We start from the raw sequence: 14,312 nt of genomic DNA, 5'->3' as shown, positions 1-14,312 counted from the left end.
TTAGCATTTTTAAAATATTGAACGAGAGATCAAATAATTGCACTAACATTTATCATATCCAGCATAATTATAACGCTTTATGAAATTTTAGTAAAGTTGTATATATTTGATGGAAATTCTCTACATTTGAAGTAAATACAAAATGTTTAAAGATTTTCAATGGGCATATTTCACTAAAATATCTTATACATTTGTATTTAGATATTTGTTACAAAGCATAAAATTCTCATCAAATGAATTTCAAGGCCGTGGTAAAAGTATAAAAAGGCAGATGAGCAGGAAAATAGCCACTTCTCTTGACCTCAGTGAGCTGTCTGCTTGTGCAGACAGCAGTACAAAACATGAATTTATGTAAATACTAACCTAAAATATTGACTGAAATTTGGCATGATAATTGTTTGATATGTCAGCTACAAAGCCTGACAGTTTTAAGCTCAATAGCTTACTAGAAGTATCATTTTCAGAAAAAAATGAATAACAGTCAAAAATTCAAATTTACCAGCACTATTGATTGACAGATCTTGGAAGTTTATGGCCTTCCCATCAACCAACTACATTTCAACAGGTAAATTAACTCACTGGCTCACTATACTCATTTGACATATGGCGGGAAATTAACCATTTTTATGGATACAAATGTGCTTACCAATTCTTACATTTTTTACAAAATGTAATTGTAATTTGATGTATTATTTAGTTTGATTAATAAGTTGATAATTCTGTTTTTCTATTTTTCTACCAGATTAACGCGTGTGATAAACAGAACTGCTTACCCCTGTGCTCAAGGAGCTATTTATAAATCACTCCTCCTGTGCAAAATACGCTTAATGACTGCCCGGTTGGATATTTGAGCTCACATTAACTTTACTATATATGTATAAAATTAAGTTGCATATAAGACTAGATTCGTGAAATGTTGATTGTTGAAAAACAGCTATTTTTAGAGGTTATACACGTTTACACTGTTTATCTATACATAATATACACCATTTTAAACATAGCATTTAAATCCTAATGCATAATATACATAAACTTGTTCATTTTATGTTTACATAAACTTTATTAAGCAATTGTTCATGTTTAAATGTGACAGTTGGATCTAATATACCTAGCAAAAAATAATGATTGGTTGTATTTAAGTTTTTTAATTATATAATCAGTCTAATGTTTCTGTGTAGATGGACATAGTTGCAAACTATTGCTTCAAGCGACGTTTATCTACTTTCATTAAACGAGCTAAATACAAAATGGTGATGTCATTTTTTAGTACACATGTAGTAGATACATTGTTGTTTAAAGTTAGCTTTTTCTTTCAGTAGGAGGCTAAGAAGAACGACTTTATGAAATGCCAATTCATATTTATGTTTATATCTATATAATTAATACACTGTTTAACCCTAAAAAGCAGTCTCATTCAGTTTCGATTTCTATTTATAGATATGTGAATTTGCTACGGTTTAGTTAATATGAATCAACCTTAAAACACCAAACTTAAAACATTACATACCTTGTTAGATTTGTCTGGTATTACAGCCTACTGCTTTTATGGTTCCGATATGAAATTAATACACTCAGCTGATAACTGTTTATTCAGGAAGAAGTTCGTCACTGACCTTTGAACATACCTAGCTTTTACACGAGTTTATTTTCAATGGGGTAGTCATATTCAGATTGATTTTATGATTTTATCACTCAACTGTATACAAAAATAACGTACAGTCCATAAAATTAACAAACAGTCCATAAAATATAAACATAGACGGATCCAAACGGAAGGGGAAGAAGCGGATGAGAAACATTTTATAGAAATATTTCAATGGTATTTCAATACATGTCCGTAGTCCTGACCAACCTATAATCCGGGCCAGTCTATTTTATAAGTGCAACAACACGACTGACCCATCTAAACTACGGGGAATCACATGATCAAAATAATCTCAAAACCAAAATAAATATATGAATAATATGGGATAATTATGAAACAGCTTTTGCTGTAAATCTAAAATACAGCCTGTCATATGGCAACACGTATCTATCATAACACTACATATATTTCAATCACAATCACCTTCTGATTATCTGGAACACTTCAAGAAACTGATACTTTTTATTTTCCTTAGTGTTTGTAATTACAGGATATCTATTATTATGGTCAATTACATGATAATTTAACAATTTTTATTACTCATATGATAGGCTATGTTTAAATTTCGTATCTTATCATGATAGTGAATTTATTCATGTACCTCAAAATACAACTTTGGTTTAGAGATTATTTTGATCATGTGATTCCCCACGGTGTATATATCAAGTTAGATACTAACTTTTGTAAAATGATTGAATGCCTGACTCTTTATGTCAAAATATGGTATGATTCAAATGTTTTTCATATTTTCTCATTTAAATATCTTTTTAAAATGAATGACCGTTTTAAATGACATATGATTTTAATAGCGGCGTAGCGATGCTCCAAGCTTTTAGAAAAAATACTGTAAGTTAAGCGTTCATAATAAATCCATTTTGTTTCAAAATGATAATTAAAAGTAATCAATAAATTGCTTGTTTTATACCTGCCCACCCGATCTTTGTCTTATCAGTTCTAAAAATAGAAAATACAAGGGATTTGTATACAAACACGATCTCTCCTATAGACAAATATGATAATTATGTCAGTTAGATATGCATGCGCACCGTCTTAGCTATTAATAGCTTCAATCAGACGACGCAGTTTTAACGATTACATTATTTTATTATATATAGTTTGATTTTGACGTTTGAGAGTTTAATAAACTTGAACTTTGCCACCCAGTCTCAACGTAAGCGTTGATCGGTGGTATAATTACGTGCGAACAGGGCGCTGTTTGCGGTTGTTTTTCACCAGTCAAGGTTATATTTTCCTTCGCAGTTTTTTTCTTTTTTTTTTTTTTTTTTTTTCATTTTTAAAGCTTTGTTATTAAGAATTGGCCGAGAATGACCTACAATGGACGCGTTTTGATGGTGATGTATTGAATTTTTCATATCATTTGTATTTTTTCTAACATTCAGGTAATATTCACTAAACAAGAAATATCTTTAAAAATGATGGTCAGCGAATTGTAATAAGGAAAGAAGTTTATGAATTTTTCATCTAACATTCATCTTTCATCTAACATTTTTCAAACTGCAAAACTAAACACCGCATTTTAACAATTTAAATGGTTCTCTTTTATTTTTTCGCAAAGGTTTCGTAGGGTTGCAATTTTGTTTCGTTTATCCTTAGACGAATAATTACAGCAGTAGATTGATGAAGATTCATGAAGCGGTTCATAAGAAGAGGTCATTAAACGTGTTTATATTTTTAGCTAAATTGGTCCCTATCCCCATTTGTAACAAAATAGCAGGAGACCTTACGATATTGTTACACATCGAGTTTGATAAAAATCCATTACATTTTAGTGGTTAATGCGAAGAAAGGCATATCTACTTTTAGCTATAGTGGTCCCTAATAGGGCCCAAGTTCCTATATAAATAAATTTGGAAGAGAACCTTGTAATGATACTCCAGACCAAGTATGACAAAGATCCACCAAGCTGTTCATGAGACGCTGTATAAAGGCATTTCTAGTTTTAGCTCTAGCAGCCCCTAAAAGGGGTTAAATGTCCCAGCTGAACAAAGTTGGCTGCGGGCCTAATAAAGATGCTACAAATCAAGTTTGATTAGAATACATGAGAAAAAATCAATTAAAGGATGTTTTTATTAATTATTTTTATTTATTTCTAAAATAGGCCAACTGATCCCGCTTTAACAAATGCATATTCGCTATTCATGAATCTTTTGACAATGACGTCACACCAATAAAAATGTGAAGGTCAAGCAAAACATATAATTATAATTATTTCAATATTTCTGTTTCATAAGCAAAGTTTGACCGTAGTCATATCACATTGATAAACTGTATGCAGCGTACCTTCATTTCAGTGTAATGAGATTCAGTCATTATATAGCATATATATAATAAAACAGATTTCAACTGAGTTCAATATTTGCATACCAAACTAAAGAAAAATATTCATATATAATAAATCAGTTAAATAATTTATAACAAATATATCAAAGCAAACAAGTACTCATTTTAATATGCAATCTGAATAAGTCAAAAAAGCAAGAAACCTTTTCATATACAGACGACAATTGTAACAAAGAAAATCTTTTAAAAAGCACTTCTCTACATAAAAGACTCTTATCACACCCTTATTCATGTGATACGCAGACCGTATTCAGCTCTTTCTTTAATTTGATATATGTTGGTATTTGAACAGGTTTTTATCATATTTATTAAACTTACTTATCATTTTGAGATATATCAATATTCTTGCTAAATATACTGAGCCAAAGTTAGCTTTAAAACTGTGAACAGCGTCGTTTAGGATAAACGCTTTGTCTACATTTCACTCAGCGTAGCACAATCAACAGAGTGAAAGAAATTGACTCTCTCGTCCAATCAGGCAGAGTGTTGCATAAATCTTCCATTTTGATAAATTATCTATAATGCGTTATCAAGTAGTTTGATTTGCAAACTGAAGTCACGTGGCATAGGTAACGAAAACGAATTTAGACGGCGTCGCCGAAAAATACGTATTTGGATACCATACCGTAGTTTTCTCGCTGTAAATGGATAAATTACTGTTAAAATGTCCTGTAATTTAGTAATACATGTAGGATATACATGTACCCACTCTAACAGATCGGTCACCCTTATATGCAGTTTCAAAAAATCACATAGCCCGGCAAAACCCGGCCGTCGGAGAAGGCGCTGTCTTACGTCCGAGTCGGTGGTACGCCAAAACAAAAATGCATACGTACGAGCTGGTGGAATTTATGAAAAACGATATTTTCAAGACTTTTTAGGATCGGACAGTAGACAAAATGCATTTTTATCGATATATAGACTACCATGTTTCTTCATTGTGCACAGTCATTTTAACATATGTCGGTTTAATACTCGAAGCCAATACTAAATAATAATGAATTAAAGGAGGGTGGGGGGTGGAGCGGGGTACAGTAGCTGTGCAATAAATAAATCGTATGCTTTTAGGAATAAATTATGACATTGTCACACTATGATACGTCATCAATGACGCGATCATTTTAAAGCCAGATAGAGATATTTGAATTAAATTGATAGATACGTTTGATTTTTTATTTCAGTCATCTACCATGGATGAAAATGTAGGCTTAAACATAAAACTGAACGTGGCTGTGTCGTCAGTATTGGATGACATAGAAGGTGTGATCGCCACAAGATGTAAACATGTACATTTTGATTGAAATAAAATCTACATAAGAGTGGGGAGGTGGCAGTAGAGCCATTCTCTAGGATGTCTAGATCATAGGTTTTCTTTCTTTAAGGTATTATATCACTAATAGAGAACCTCCTTCTTGAAGAGTATTCAGTTCCTACTATAAACCTACTTTTATCGCAATTCTTAGGGGGGGGCGTAGGTTCAAGCCCTACTGGGACCAAAATTTTTCTCTCCTTATTTTCCTTTTTTCTAGTAAGTTTTTACTTCTTTCAAGACTTATTATTGATTTCTTGTACAAAAATGGAAAAAGATGAATTTTATAAGCGATTTCTTGGTGTTCAAAGTGAATTTATTACTTACACAGAAGGGGTAGAGTTACACATCTTTAAAAATATTGAGTTACATGCGGTGAAAGTTCTCTATTTTGCTTTCACTCTTAGATTATATATTGTGAAAGAAAATTAGGTAGGTTTTACGTCTGCCCTAAGGTTATTTTTAAATGAAGTAAGCAAAATTCAAAACAGAAACACAGCATTCGACCTTATTTTTTCAATGTTGAGGTATGAATTCTGTCTCATTAAATCCGTTTACTTGAGGCACCATAGAAAAAATGATATTGACATTTTTATTTTGTGTTTTATAATTGTTTACCAATAGTTTGATGTTTCTTTTATTAAAATTAATGGTAAAATGAGTTCTCTGCAAACGTTTTGGATAGTGGCCATCATTTTGAAATTTGTCTCTACTTGAGCTTGAGGAGATACCATAAGTTATACAAAATTTATAAAAAACGACACGGTAAAAGTTGTTTAAAAATTGCAAAATAGTGCAAAACACGTTTACCTTTCAGAATATACCAAGCAAAGGCCATTTTGTAAACATTACTATTAGTGATCTAGTACCTTAAAAAATTGTCCCATTGAACGTTCGTACCAGCACGGATACCTCCCACTTGAATCTGGCAGACCAGAGCCCTTCTAGAAAATTGTTCTGAGTATAGAATTTTCCTGCTATAAAGTAGGCCCTAAATGTTCATATGTTAGTAATTTTTTTATTCTAAGGATCGTTTTGATATAAAATAGGTAGAATCATAGTCGGTGTTTTTCGATTTGAGCATAGGCGTTTATCAGTGTTCAAAGTGCGTTAATGGTTTTTTAATAGATACAAAGTATTTGATAGATCAATGTAGTTGCCATAGTACAATTACCTATTTTATTATACCTCTCATAAATGTCAAATGAAAATTTCCCATTAGTTTAACTTTAATAATATATCATATTCCCCATTGATTTTATATCTTATCCCATGCGCAAAATCAATATTTTCAATTTCTGTGCATGTAATATGATTCATAATTTCATATCACATGCGCAACAGAGCTATTTCGTTTTTCTGCGCATGTGAATTTTTTTCATGTCTCCCGTTGAGAGATTGATACTTTCACATTGATTAAAAGACTGGAACGATAAATCTTCAGGTGATGCGCTTTTATATACTTTAGGATTATATTACCTTTTCTGGTGTTCATGCATGTGTGAACCCGGTCGAAATTTTTCTTTTATGCAAAAGAAAAAGAAACCTCGAAAACAACTTTTTATCAAATATTGAATCGAAACTATCACCATCAGATTGGAAATAATCTAACTCAGGAAATGAGTGCTCACAGTTATATGTTTCGTTTAGAAGTAAGAAAGTGATCGCTGTTTTTCGAATGTTGAAATATGCGCATAAATATTAAATTTAGCATCACTCCTGTGCGTTTGTTGCAAGTAAATTCAGGTCTCTCTTGACGCTTTGGAGGGGTTTTTTGTTGTTGTTGTTGTTTTTTTCGGCGTGCCGTATTAAGCACGATTTTATGACCTCGTATGACCTTACGCCGCCTGAATACTCGGTATTTTCAGCCATAATGAGAGATTTTGTAAGAGTGGCGCTGATTGGAGAAAAGGCTGAAAAGGCTTCACTCTGAGTCATGTGTGACACTGAGTGAAATGACAACACGTTCGCCATCTATAACCTCTATAAGTACAGCACCATCGGCTTGTATGCGTACCACTTACAGTGTGCGTAACCAAATATTCATCTGCTCATCCGGAATATTTCTGTTTTGTTAAGTTTTCTTGTTAAGTTATTTCTGTTTTGTTAAGTTTCCTTTCCTTAAGTTTTGTTTTTACTAAAAGGTTATTTGTTTATACAGTCATTAAGTCTTACCCTGCATTACAGCAACAATTTTTAACCATTGCAAATCATTATTAACCTGCAACAACATGTCAGATACTGTTAAATTTTAGACTCTAAATTTTAAATTAATTTTTCCGGTGAAAACAGTACTGTACATATTCTGAATGATAGACAAATTTGATAATAAGCTGAAGTAGGGTAAGGGTTCATGTTGCTTCCAACAATTCCAGAAATAAAGTATAGAACGTATTTCAATATTGTTTGCTTACTTTTACCATCTTTTAAGCACCAAAGGCTCAAAGTGAGTTTTTGTGATTGTTTGGTGTCCGTCGTGTGTCCCTCCACAATTTCTAAACACAGTCTTCTTCAGAACTACTGTCCTCATTTATACAAAAGGCCCCTTTCAACATTGCCAAAAGATTTAAAATACAGGTTTCTGCCCATATATAACTTGTGCTTCAGTTACATCACGCCGACCATCTTTTTAGCTCACCTGTCACATAGTGACAAGGTGAGCTTTTGTGATCACGCAGCGTCCGTCGTCCGTCGTCCGTCCGTAAACTTTTGCTTGTGACCACTCTAGAGGTCACATTTTTCAAGGGATCTTTATGAAATGGTCAGAATGTTCAGCTTGATGATATCTAGGTCAAGTTCGAAACTGGGTCACGTGCCGTCAAAAACTAGGTCAGTAGGTCTAAAAATAGAAAAACCTGTGACCTCTCTAGAGGCCATATATTTCACAAGATCTTCATGAAAATTGGTGAGAATGTTCATCTTGATGATATCTAGGTCAAGTTTGAAACTGGGTCATGTGCCTTCAAAAACTAGGCCAGTAGGTCTAAAAATAGAAAAACCTTGTGACCTCTCTAGAGGCCAAATATTTCCAAGATCTTCATGAAAATTGGTCAGAACGTTCACCTTGATGATATCTAGGTCAAGTTCGAAACTGTGTCACGTGCCGTCAAAAACTAGGTCAGTAGGTCAAATAATAGAAAAACCTTGTGACCTCTCTAAAGGCCATATTTTTCATGGGATCTGTATGAAAATTGGTTTGAATGTTCATCTTGATGATTTCTAGGTCAAGTTCGAAACTGGATAATGTGCGATCAAAAACTAGGTCAGTAGGTCTAAAAATAGAAAAACCTTGTGACCTCTCTAGAGGCCATATATTTCAAGAGATCTTCATGAAAATTGGTCAAAATGTTTATCTTTATGATATCTAGGTCAAGTTTGAAAGTGGATCACGTGCGGTCAAAAACAAGGTCAGTAGGTCAAATAATAGAAAAACTTTGTGACCTCTTTAGAGGCCATATTTTTCATCGGATCTGTATGAAAGTTGGTCTGAATGTTCATCTTGATGATATCTAGATCAAGTTCGAAAGTGGGTCACGTGCCTAAAAAACTAGGACAGTAGGTCAAATAATAGAAAAACCTTGTGACCTCTCTAAAGGCCATATTTTTCATGGGATCTGTATGAAAGTTGGTCTGAATGTTTATCTTGATGATATATAGGTCAAGTTTGAAACTGGATCAACTGCGATGAAAAGCTAGGCCAGTAGGTCTTGAAATAGAAAAACCTTGTGACCTCACTAGAGGCCATACCCTTGAATGGATCTTCATGAAAATTGGTCAGAATGTTCACCTTGATGATATCTAGGTCAAGTTTGAAACTAGATCACGTGCCACAAAAACTAGGTCAGTAGGTCAAATAATAAAAAAACCTTGTGACCTCTCTAGAGGCCATACTTTTCATGGGATCTGTATGAAATTTGGTCTGAATGTTCATCTTGATGATATCTAGGCCAAGTTTGAAACTGGGTCAACTGCGGTCAAAAACTACGTCAGTAGGTCTAAAATTAGACAAATACTTTGACCTCTCTAGAGGCCATATTTTTCAGGGTCACGTACCTTCGAAAACTAGGTCAATAGGTCAAATAATAAAAAAAACCTTGTGACCTCTCTGGAGACCATATTTTCATGGGATCTTCATGAAAATTGATCTGAATGTTCATCTTCATGATATCTAGGTCAGTTTCGAAACTGGGTCACGTGCGGTCAAAAACTAGGCCAGTAGATATAAAAATAGAAAAATCTTGTGACCTCTCTAGAGGCCATATTTTTCATGAGATCTTCATGAAAATTAGTGAGAATGTCCAACTTGATGATATCTAGATAAAGTTCAAAATAGGGTCACGTACCTTCGAAAACTAGGTCAATAGGTCAAATAATAGAAAAACCTTATGACCTCTCTAGAGACCATATTTTTCAATGGATCTTCATGAAAATTGGTCAGAATTTTTATCTTGATAATATCTAGGTCAGGTTCAAAACTGGGTCACATGAGCTCAAAAACTAGGTCACTATGTCAAATAATAGAAAAAACGACGTCATACTCAAAACTGGGTCATGTGGGAAGAGGTGAGCGATTCAGGACCATCATGGTCCTCTTGTTTAAAGATATTTCTTGTTTATTTATCATTTCGATCCAATATCATCGTGCATATTACAATATTACAATTTCTCACTTTCAGGTAAATCTAGAATCTCTGCAAAAGTTCGTTAATTTAATCTACATTGAGGTTAATGTTAAATCAATCTTAATAATTATATGAGCCGTACCATGAGAAAACCAACACAGTGCGTTTGCGATAAGCATGGAACCAGACCAGCCTGTGCATCCACTCAGTCTGGTCAAGATCCATGCTGTTCGCTAACAGTTTCCCTAATTGCTATAGGCTTTGAAAGGGAACAGCATGGATCCTGACTTCGTGGATTCGCAGGCTGCATGTCTGGTTCCATGATAGTCGCAAACGCACTTTGTTTGTTTTCTTATGACACGGCTGGTAAATAGATCTATTCAGAGAAAGAAAGTATTAATGCATGTTTTGATTTAAGCTATATTTTATTTTTAAGGAGAAACGCAAGAAGCAGAGATCGGAGCAGAGATTGGAGTAAAGATCGAAGCAGAGACCTTCTCTTCCGTCGGTAATTTAAATAATTTAGCAGTAATTGAAATTCAAACACTACTTGCATTTTGTCTCCTATACACAAAGAGAGATTTTACGTGATACATTATTATCATACCACACTATATTTGTGGCTGTTACGTCCGCCCTAACCCCCTTATGTTTATAAGCACGATATCTAAAGACAAGACAGCTATTTTGCACATGTTTGCCGGCTGCATTATGAACAGCATACTTCGCGTGAATATGTAAATGTAACAGTATTTCTATGTTATGTCTTTATAACATGTTTTAGTACCGATAGCATAAATCCTGAGAATGTAATAATGGGGAGGTACAATGTATATGTAAAAGCCACGAGGTCATGTTGCAACGCCATGATCTTAAGTTATACGTTGACAATACTTGCGACTAGGACACTTAACTATATAGGGATGCTGAAACTGACAAGTAGTTGACTCTTGAAGCAAATGTCAAGGTCTTTTCACGATTTTATTTCCTTTAAATACCTTTACTCGTAATATAATTTACTTGAATCATGTACCTTTAAATATAGAGCCACGATACTCAGGGTAGCGATATAGTATTATCATAACCCTCTTGTTTTTTTTATTACAGTGACGATCCAAAGCCACCAGTGCACTGTTTGTTGGACGAGTTTTTCATATAAATCCAGCCTTAACAGACATGTACGAAGCCATGACAACCAAGAGTATTTCCATTGTGCTACATGTGGAAAGACCTTCCACAGAGTAGATACTTTAAAAAGGCACGAGAAGAATGTGCATTCTAAAGGCACAGAACAAGGGGAGACACACCTCTGTTCTTCATGTGGGATGAAATTAAAAAACAAAAGTGCTCTATATGATCATCAAGGTGTTCACATAAAGAATTACGAGTGTGACATTTGTAAGCACAGGTGTGCCAAACCTTTTAACTTAGAAAGACACTAGCGAACTCACATGAAAGAAAATCAAAGCATTGTAAACACCGGAGGACGGATTGTCTTGAAATGTATTGACTCTGTCAGGTCCGAGATCAGCAATGTCCTTTTTCTGTTGGGACTGTTAAACTAGTAAATATGTCTTCGTTTTTTTTTACAACAGTGTAATCATTTCCTTACCAAATTTCTATGTTCATTGTGAATTTAATGACTAAATATGAACAATGCAGACTATCATGACTTCACAGATGTGCATGTAGACGCATACACACAATTACATTTTGTAATAACTATTGGGCCAATATACATCAAACTATAATAACATAGGGAACAGAACTGAAACACAATTGTAAGGTCATAGAAACGATCAGACTTTTAAGGAATACACATATAAACATTTAATGTCGGTGTTGTATGACGACAGCATCTGCTTTAAAGTAACTTTTCACACTATACTTTAAAAGACGATCTGAAGATCAACTTGTTTTTACACTGTACAGTTTTCCGTTTCCTTATACTTAGAATGGTACAAGCTGTACGGAGGATTTAAATGCCTCCATGCTTGAAGAAATAACACAGGAGTCCGGTAGGAGGTTCCAACTAATCACTGTCCTTGGGAAAAATGAGTACTGATAAATATTTATCCTAGTCTGATAAGGAATACATTTTAAACTATGGCTTTGGCGTGTTGTTGTGACATTTGCACTAACTGGATGGTAAGAGTTCGGAACAGCCACGAGGAAGTTCACAACTTTGTACATTAGTGTAACATCTGCCCAGAAACGTCTTTGTTGTAAACTTGGCCAATGCAGTATTTTTACTAATTCCGTCCCACTGGTTGGATTGTGTGGATTAAACGGTTTATTCATTACCCATCGAGCTGCATTTCGTTGGATTTGCTCAATCTGTTTAATTTGTGTTTTTTGATGCGGATTCCAGATTGTCGATGAATATTCCATTTTAGGTCTAACTAATCCGGTGTAAGCTTTTTCTTTCACTTTTTGTGGGCAGTAACGCAAATTCCTTCTTAGAAATCCCAGAATACTTGAAGCCTTTTTTGTGATATTATCAATGTGGATGTTATATTTCATGTTATCACTTAATTCAACTCGCAAATATGGATGGTGATTTACTATTTCAAGGGCTTCATTTTTCATTTTATAATTTATATTCAAAGTGCCTCCTTCTTGATGAACTTTGCATAATAGCACATTTTTTAACATTGAAATCCATTTTCCAGATATTACTCCAACATTCAAGTTTATAAAGAACATCTTGAAGTAAAGAACTATCCGATTCACTTGTAATTGGCCGGTAAAGAACACAATCGTCGGCAAATAAACGGATGGACGATGTGATGTTATCAGCTATGTCATTAATGTAGATTAAAAAGAGTGTAGGACCCAATACAGACCCCTGTGGCACACCTGATGTTACTGATGTTCATTTAATAATTGGAAAAGCCTTACACAGCGCCACCTGCCAAAAGTAGCATATGTACATGTATGTGTAGTAAAATCGCGCCAAAAGTCACGTGGTCTATTTTTTACACTATACTGTCTTCAAAAACTTCACATTTATACACATTAAAAAATGATACTTTGGCTGCAACCCACCTCTATAAACCTGTTAAAATGCGTAACTAAGCAAAAAGTCTTCTAAAGCATGCTATTTATTTATGTTTCCTATTGATAGTGTAAGTAGGTCATCACTTAGGGTGACTCGGCACTCGCTATGAGTTAGCGTTGTTCTAAAATTTAGATCAACGCATGTGAATTGGCACTCAGAAAATGCATTGTTTTAAAAAACACTATTGTTGGTAACAATTTACCTTGTTCTTGACAAAATCCGCTTCAAAATATTTTAATAAAAAAGACGTTACACTGACTACACTTTATGTACAGCAAGAATGACATAATTTCACTGCGCATGCGCGAATGGCCCTGCGCGAATAACTTGAAAAGCTGAAATTGATCAAATCCGATTCAATATAATGCAAATTCTGCAAATATTGCAAAATATAAGCCAGAAGGAACAAAATTAAATAATATCAATTCCATTATTGTTGCGATTACACGTTAGAATATTCACTTTCTGAGTGTCAAATGAAAAATTAACAGAAATATGACTCGAAGGGAAAACATTGTCAAATCCGAACCCATGGCACATTCTTAAACCACCTCTATATGCCCGGCCCTGATGGGCCGTGCAATGAATGACGCGAATTCAGCATATCTGAAATAAGTAACATGACTAACTAGATATTAAGTATAAAGGACCTTGCCTGTTCACTCCTGCGGCACATTTTAGATCTTTCACATTTAGCAGAGTTGTCAACTCGAAAAATGAAATTTTCAACCTATGTGTCGATATTAATTTTATAACAGTGGAGTTTTTCGAAATACGAATATGTATGAAACACGGATACATATATTGAATAGGAATACATAAAACCCAACAGAAACTAATTTTCTGTAAACAAGACGCTTGCAAGACGATGTGGTTTTACTAAAATATATAAACTAAAGTACCATGTAATGTGTGATGTTTGTTTTGCTGTTAAAAAATGTTAGCAAATGATTAGGAGTCTATGAAATCATTTTGATATAACGTTTTTATTTGTGTACCCTACAGGTGATACCAACGGACTGACTTACAATAACGGACGTGCCTTTTCAACGTACGATCATGAGATCTATGGATGTGCCTTAAATGATCGAGGGGGATGGTGGTATTACAGCTGCACACTTGCTAATCTAAATGGAGAATATTTCACACCGGGTTCAAGTCATGGTGAACCTGGAATGACATTCAGATACTTTAAAGGTACAGAATCTTTAAAGACATCTAGAATTATATTCAGACGCGTCTGATGCAAACAGGGAAACAAGGACGTAGAGCAAAACATACACGACAAAAAGACTGAATTTGTTCAAACAAAAC

At 34.1% G+C, this 14,312-nt stretch overlaps 2 protein-coding genes across 3 annotated transcripts in view; one reads left to right on the top strand and one right to left on the bottom strand.

The window, feature by feature from the left end:
- The window catches only part of LOC128552785 (uncharacterized), a 37,541-nt gene extending 35,649 nt beyond the window's left edge, over window positions 1-1,892 (bottom strand). The window contains exon 1 of one of the 2 annotated variants that reach the window (XM_053533847.1): window positions 1,508-1,892. The gene's annotated coding sequence lies outside the window, so the exon portion shown is untranslated. The remainder of the gene's footprint in view (window positions 1-1,507) is intronic. The other variant, XM_053533848.1, reaches the window with a different exon arrangement.
- Window positions 1,893-5,196: 3,304 nt separating this feature from the next.
- Window positions 5,197-14,242, top strand: LOC128552787 (microfibril-associated glycoprotein 4-like). The gene is made up of 3 exons (XM_053533852.1): window positions 5,197-5,266; window positions 10,374-10,445; window positions 14,004-14,242. The coding sequence occupies exons 1-3, from the start codon at window positions 5,197-5,199 to the stop codon at window positions 14,240-14,242; spliced, it is 381 nt and encodes a 126-aa protein (XP_053389827.1).
- Window positions 14,243-14,312: the final 70 nt, after the last annotated feature.

Source organism: Mercenaria mercenaria, unplaced genomic scaffold (genome assembly GCF_021730395.1).
Source record: "Mercenaria mercenaria strain notata unplaced genomic scaffold, MADL_Memer_1 contig_3153, whole genome shotgun sequence".
NCBI lineage: Eukaryota > Metazoa > Mollusca > Bivalvia > Venerida > Veneridae > Mercenaria > Mercenaria mercenaria.
The sequence above is the reverse complement of the archived record's forward strand: the minus strand, read 5'-3'. Positions and strand labels throughout refer to the sequence as shown.

Bases quoted from the DNA above. Each gene is read 5' to 3' on its own strand.
- LOC128552787 (XM_053533852.1), top strand. From the start codon at position 5,197: ATGGATGAAAATGTAGGCTTAAACATAAAACTGAACGTGGCTGTGTCG. The intron at 5,267-10,373 runs GTGTGATCGCCA...TTTATTTTTAAG, and splicing joins AGTATTGGATGACATAGAAG to GAGAAACGCAAGAAGCAGAG. The intron at 10,446-14,003 runs GTAATTTAAATA...TGTACCCTACAG, and splicing joins AGAGACCTTCTCTTCCGTCG to GTGATACCAACGGACTGACT.